We start from the raw sequence: 7,500 nt of genomic DNA, 5'->3' as shown, positions 1-7,500 counted from the left end.
GGGGCTGTGTCACCTGCACACCGAGATCCACGGCACGCAGGGGAAGCCCGCCATCGCCCATCGAGACCTCAAGAGCAAGAACGTTCTGGTCAAGAAGAACGGGACCTGTTGCATCGCCGACCTCGGACTGGCCGTCAAATTTAACAGGTAACAACTTCCAGGTTTTGACAAAAGCGTGAAACATGTTTTTATGAGAACAGTGGAAGCTCGATCGGGTTTACATGGCTCCAAACATGCCTCATACCAGCTCTCGGACATTTAAATGTGTCCAAAGTCTCGCTGTTTAGCTTCGGCTTGCAACACCACCACTTTGAGCTAGCGTTTTAGCTAGTTAGCCTCCGGCTTGCAGCACCTCAGTTTGGGGAGTTTATCAGCAAAGGGTGCTTTGTCCCGCAAAAAGTCTGTGAGCTAACTGGGCAGTGGCCATTTTACCCAAAAAATGTTATGCCTCCACAACCTGTAGAAAGGTTGGTCCCCACAAATGATAACCAGTGTGTGTGTGTGTGTGTGTGTGTGTGTGTGTGTGTGTGTGTGTGTGTGTGTGTGTGTGTGTATGAGGGGCTGTTAGGGACATTATTCAGAATTACCTGTTACATACACCACTGAAATGCTCTCACATATACTACTGAAATGCTCTCACATATACTACTGAAATGCTCTCACATACACTACTGAAATGCTCTCACATATACTACTGAAATGCTCTTACATACACGACTGAAATGCTCTCACATATACTACTGAAATGCTCTCACATACACTACTGAAATGCTCTCCAAAAAAAACTTGTCTGACAAGGGGCGGGCATTATTGGTGACCGGAACCGGAATGCAGCCTCTCTCATACACACTGGTAAGATGCTCTCATACACATAACTGAAATCCTTGCACACATACTACTGAAATTGTTGTCTCTCACACGCACGTGGTGTGTGTGTGAGAGAGAAAAACATTTTAGTTGTTTATGTGAGGGCATTTCAGTAGTGTATGAGAGAGCATTTCAGTAGTGTGTATAAGAGTGTTTCAGTAGTGTGTTTGAGAGAAAAACATTTCAGTGGTTTATGTGAGAGCATTTCAGTAGTGTGTATACGAGCGTTTCAGTAGTGTGGGTGAGAGCATTTCAGTAGTGTATGTGAGAGCATTTCAGTAGTGTGTATAAGAGTGTTTCAGTAGTGTGTGTGAGAGAAAAACATTTCAGTTGTTTATGTGAGAGCATTTCAGTAGTGTGTGAGAGAAAAACATTTCAGTTGTTTATGTGAGAGCATTTCAGTAGTGTGTATAAGAGCGTTTCAGTAGTGTGTGTGTGAGAGCATTTCAGTAGTGTGTATGAGTGTTTCAGTAGTGTGTGTGAGAGAAAAACATTTCAGTTGTTTGTGAGAGCATTTCAGTAGTGTGTATAAGAGTGTTTCAGTAGTGTGGGTGAGAGAAAAAAAATTCAGTTGTTTATGAGAGCATTTCAGTAGTGTGTGTGAGAAAAACTTTTCAGTTGTTTATGTGAGATCATTTCAGTAGTGTTTATAAGAGCGTTTTAGTAGTGTGTGTGAGAGCATTTCAGTAGTGTATGTGAGAGCATTTCAGTAGTGTGTATAAGTGTTTCAGTAGTGTGTTTGAGAGAAAAACATTTCAGTTGTTTATGTGAGAGCATTTCAGTAGTGTGTATAAGAGTGTTTCAGTATTGTGTATAAGAGTGTTTCAGTAGTGTGTGTGTGAGAGAAAAACATTTCAGTTGTTTATGTGAGAGCATTTCAGTAGTGTGTATAAGAGCGTTTCAGTAGTGTGTGAGAGAAAAACATTTCAGTTGTTTGTGAGAGCATTTCAGTAGTGTGTATACGATTGTTTCAGTAGTGTGTGTGAGAGAAAAACTTTTCAGTTGTAGATGTGAGAGCATTTCAGTAGTGTGTATAAGTGTGTCAGTATTGTGTGTGAGAGAAAAACATTTCAGTTGTTTATGTGAGAGCATTTCAGTAGTGTGCATAAGAGTGTTTCAGTAGTGTGTGTGAGAGCATTTCAGTAGTGTATGTGAGAGCATTTCAGTAGTGTGTATAAGAGTGTTTCAGTAGTGTGTGTGTGAGAGAAAAACATTTCAGTTGTTTGTGAGAGCATTTCAGTAGTGTATGTGAGAGTGTTTCAGTATTGTGTATAAAAGTGTTTCAGTAGTGTGTGTGAGAGAAAAACCTTTCAGTTGTTTGTGAGAGCATTTCAGTAGTGTGTATAAGTGTTTCAGTAGTGTGTGTGAGAGAAAAACATTTCAGTTGTTTATGAGAGCATTTCAGTAGTGTGTATAAGAGTGTTTCAGTAGTGTGTGTGAGAGAAAAACATTTCAGTTGTTTGTGAGAGAGCATTTCAGTAGTGTGTATAAGAGTGTTTCAGTAGTGTATGTGAGAGTGTTTCAGTAGTGGGTATAAGAGTGTTTTAGTAGTGTGTGTGAGAGAAAAACATTTCAGTTGTTTATGTGAGAGCATTTAGGTGTTTAAGTGGACCCCGACTTCAACAAGTTGAAAAACTTATTGGGGTGTTACCATTTAGTGGTCAATTGTACGGAATATGTACTGTACTGTGCAACCTACTAATAAAAGTCTCAATCAGGTAGTATATGTGAGAGCATTTCAGTCGTGTATGTAAGAGGTCATTTTGAATAATGTCCCTAACGGCCCCTCATACATGTGTGTGTGTGTGTGTGTGTGTGTGTGTGTGTGTGTGTGTGTGTGTGTGTCAGCGGCACCAACGAGGTGGACATCCCCCCCAACCTGCGCGTGGGCACCAAGCGCTACATGCCCCCCGAGGTGTTGGACGAGAGCTTGAACAGGACCTACTTCCAGTCCTTCATCATGGCCGACATGTACAGCTTCGGACTCATCGTGTGGGAGATGACGCGGCGATGCAGCAGTGGAGGTAAGAGTGTGAGGAGGAGGAAGAAGACGTTCCACTTCATGTCTATATGCTGTGTCCTGACAGGCATGGTGGAGGACTACCAGCTGCCGTACTACGACCTGGTGCCCACTGACCCGTCCTATGAAGACATGAGGAAGGTGGTCTGCTTCAAGAAACAAAGACCAGCTTTTGCCAACCGCTGGGGCAGCGATGAGGTAATTCATCATTTCATCCCACTCTTATTCCACATTAGAAATGTTCTTAACCTCCGGCTAAATGTCAATAACATATATAATACTCATTTATGAATACATGAAATAGTATAGCTAGATAAATACAGGGAATATTTTAAGATAATCAAAGGAATTATACAAATACATGCAATATTACATTAATATAATGTAATATAAAAATCATAAAATACATGCGATATTTTAAAATAAAAACATTAATGAATGGAATAATACAATTTAATGTAATCATAAAATACATGCGATATTTTAAAATAAAAACATTAATGAATGGAATATTACAATTTAATGTAATATAAAAATCATAAAATACATGCGATATTTTAAAATAAAAACAATGAATGGAATATTACAATTTAATGTAATATAAAAATCATAAAATACATGCGATATTTTAAAATAAAAACATTAATGAATGGAATATTACAATTTAATGTAATATAAAAATCATAAAATACATGCGATATTTTAAAATAAAAACAATGAATGGAATATTACAATTTAATGTAATATAAAAATCATAAAATACATGCGATATTTTAAAATAAAAACAATGAATGGAATATTACAATTTAATGTAATATAAAAATCATAAAATACATGCGATATTTTAAAATAAAAACAATGAATGGAATATTACAATTTAATGTAATATAAAAATCATAAAATACATGCAATATTTTAAAATAAAAACATTAATGAATGGAATATTACAATTTAATGTAATATAAAAATCATAAAATACATGCGATATTTTAAAATAAAAACAATGAATGGAATATTACAATTTAATGTAATATAAAAATCATAAAATACATGCGATATTTTAAAATAAAAACATTAATGAATGGAATATTACAATTTAATGTAATATAAAAATCATGCGATATTTTAAAATAAAAACAATGAATGGAATATTACAATTTAATGTAATATAAAATCATAAAATACATGCGATATTTTAAAATAAAAACAATGAATGGAATATTACAATTTAATGTAATATAAAATACATGCGATATTTTAAAATAAAAACAATGAATGGAATATTACAATTTAATGTAATATAAAAATCATAAAATACATGCGATATTTTCAAATAAAAACATTAATGAATGGAATATTACAATTTAATGTAATATAGAAATCATAAAATACATGCGATATTTTAAAATAAAAACATTAATGAATGGAATATTACAATTTAATGTAATATAAAAATCATAAAATACATGCGATATTTTCAAATAAAAACATTAATGAATGGAATATTACAATTTAATGTAATATAAAAATCATAAAATACATGCGATATTTTCAAATAAAAACAATGAATGGAATATTACAATTTAATGTAATATAAAAATCATAAAATACATGCGATATTTTAAAATAAAAACATTAATGAATGGAATATTACAATTTAATGTAATATAAAAATCATAAAATACATGCGATATTTTAAAATAGAAACATTAATGAATGGAATATTACAATTTAATGTCATATAAAAATCATAAAATACATGCGATATTTTCAAATAAAAACATTAATGAATGGAATATTACAATTTAATGTAATATAAAAATCATAAAATACATGCGATATTTTGAAATAAAAACATTACTTCCAATAACAGTCTAAATATCTTTTTTTTTTTCCCATCATTTTTAAATAAATGAAAACTGTTTTACATTTAATATACTACTACTAAAAAGATGGTATAATGTCATGAAATAAAAATGCATATAATATTATAATTTATTATATTATATTCTAATGAAAAATACGTTAAAAATGTTGATTACATAATGAAATGTTAAATATTTTACGACTAATAAACAGTAATTAATAATTTCATCAAAATATACATGAAATATTTGTTACATTTAAATACTGTTTAAACAGATTATAATTGAATTAAATATACTTATGATAAAAAATGAAAACTGTTTTACATTTAAATACTACTACTAAAAAGATGGTATAATGTAATGAAATAAAAATACATAGAATATTTTATTATATTATAACGAAAAATACGTTAAAAATGTGGATTACATTTTAATATGTATTCAAATACATTGTAAATAAATTATACAAATAAAAATAAAATACAGTTTAATTATACTACTTGTAATAATATTATATAAAAATACTAAAATGGTTTATAATTTAATAAACCTATATGAATGAAAAAAACTTGACATTTATTCAATTCAATAAATACATTTGAAAATACAACTACTACTAATTGACTCTTATAATGAAGTGTTAAATATTTTACGACTAATACAGACTATAATCTCATAAAAATATACAAATGTAATATACATGACATATTTTTTATATTTGAAAACTACTACTAAAAAGATGGAAATAAAAAATAGATAGATATAGTACTTTATTGGTTCCTTCAGGAGAGTTCCCTCAGGAACATTTAAATATAACTACTTAAACAGATTATAATTGAGTTAAATATACATGTAATATTATAACTACATTTGAAAATACAACTACTACTAATTGACCCTTATAATGAAATGTTCAATATTTTACGGCTAATAAACAGACTATAATCTCATAAAAATATACATAAACATGTTGTATATTTAAATACTATTACTAATAAGATGGAATAATGTAATGAAATAAAAAATATAGCTACTTAAACATATAATTGAATTAAATATACTAATGGAAAGTACATGAAATATTTTTTACATTTAAATACTACTAAAAAGATGGAAAAATATAATGAAATAAAATAGAACTACTTAAACAGATTATAATTTAATTAGATATACTAATGGAAAATACATGACATGTTTCAATTCAATAAATACGTGGAATATTATAAATACATTTGAAAATACAACTACTACTAGTTGACTCTTATAATGAAATGTTAAATATTTTACGACTAATAGACTATAATCTTATAAAAATATACCAATGTAATATACTTGAAATATTTTTTATATTTAAATGCTACTACTAAAAAGATGGTGTAATGTAATGAAATAAAAAATATAACTACTTAGATAATTAAATTAAATATACTAATGGAAAATACATGACATATTTGTTACATTTAAATACTACTACTAAAAATATGTTATAATATAATGAAATAAAAACTATAACTAAACAGATCATAATTTAATTAAATATACTAATGGAAAATACATGAAATACGTGTTGCATTTAAATACTGCTACTAAAAAGATGGTATAATGTAATGAAATAAGAAATATAACTACTTAAACAGATTATAATTGAATTAAATATACTAATGGAAAATACATGACATGTTTTGATTCAATAAATACATGGAATAGAATTACATTTGAAAATACAACTACTACTAATTGACTCTTATAATGAAATGTTAAATATTTTACGACTAATAGACTATAATCTCATAATAATATACAAATGTAATAATTATGTATATACATAAACATTTTGTATATTTAAATACTATTACTAAAAAGATGAAATAAATATTACTACTTAAACAGATTATAATTTAATTAAATATACTAATGGAAAATACATGAAATATTTGGATTCAATTCAATAAATATGTGGAATATCATAATCACGTTTGAAATACAACTACTACTAATTGACTCTTATAATGAAATGTTAAATATTTTACGACTAATAAACAGACTATCCTTTCATCAAAATATACATGAAATATTTAAACATACTAATGATAAATAAATGAATTTTTTTTTTACATTTAAATACTACTACTAAAAAGATGGTATAAGGTAATGAAATGAAAATAAAACTACTTAAATATACATGACATGTTTTGATTCAATTCAATAAATACATAGAATATTATAATTTCATTTGAAAATACAACTACTACTAATTGACTTATAATGAAATGTTAAATATTTTACGACTAAAATTTCATAGAAATATACATGAAATGTTTATTACATTTAAGTACTACTACTAAAAAATATGTTATAATGTAATGAAATAAAAAATATAACCACTTAAACAGATTATAATTGAATGAAATATATTTTACATTTAAGTAATACTACTAAATAGATGGATTGGAAAAAAATATAACTATTTAATTCAATATACTAATGGAAAAATACACGACATTCCATGTACTTATTGAATTGAATACAAATATAATTTCATTTGAAAATATAACTACTACTAATTGACTTATAATGAATGTTAAATATTTTACAACCGATGAACTATAATTTCATAAAAATAGACATGAAATATTTGTTACATTTAAATACTACCAAAAGGTGATATAATGTAATGAAATAAAAACTACTTAAACAGATTATAATTGAATTAAATATATTAATGGAAAATACATGACATATTTT

General features: G+C 28.0%; 1 protein-coding gene across 1 annotated transcript in view; it reads left to right on the top strand.

The window, feature by feature from the left end:
* LOC133638840 (bone morphogenetic protein receptor type-1B-like) overlaps nt 1–7,500 on the top strand; it is an 8,524-nt gene that overhangs the window by 419 nt on the left and 605 nt on the right. The window contains exons 2-4 of the mRNA XM_062031824.1: nt 1–147; nt 2,716–2,891; nt 2,955–3,085. The exon at nt 1–147 is cut by the window's left edge and continues 151 nt beyond it. Coding sequence (XP_061887808.1) covers nt 1–147; nt 2,716–2,891; nt 2,955–3,085 — 454 coding nt within the window. The remainder of the gene's footprint in view (nt 148–2,715; nt 2,892–2,954; nt 3,086–7,500) is intronic.

This window comes from Entelurus aequoreus, linkage group LG21, assembly GCF_033978785.1.
Source record: "Entelurus aequoreus isolate RoL-2023_Sb linkage group LG21, RoL_Eaeq_v1.1, whole genome shotgun sequence".
NCBI classification, from domain to species: Eukaryota; Metazoa; Chordata; class Actinopteri; order Syngnathiformes; family Syngnathidae; genus Entelurus; species Entelurus aequoreus.
This window is presented reverse-complemented; position numbering and strand designations above follow the sequence as displayed.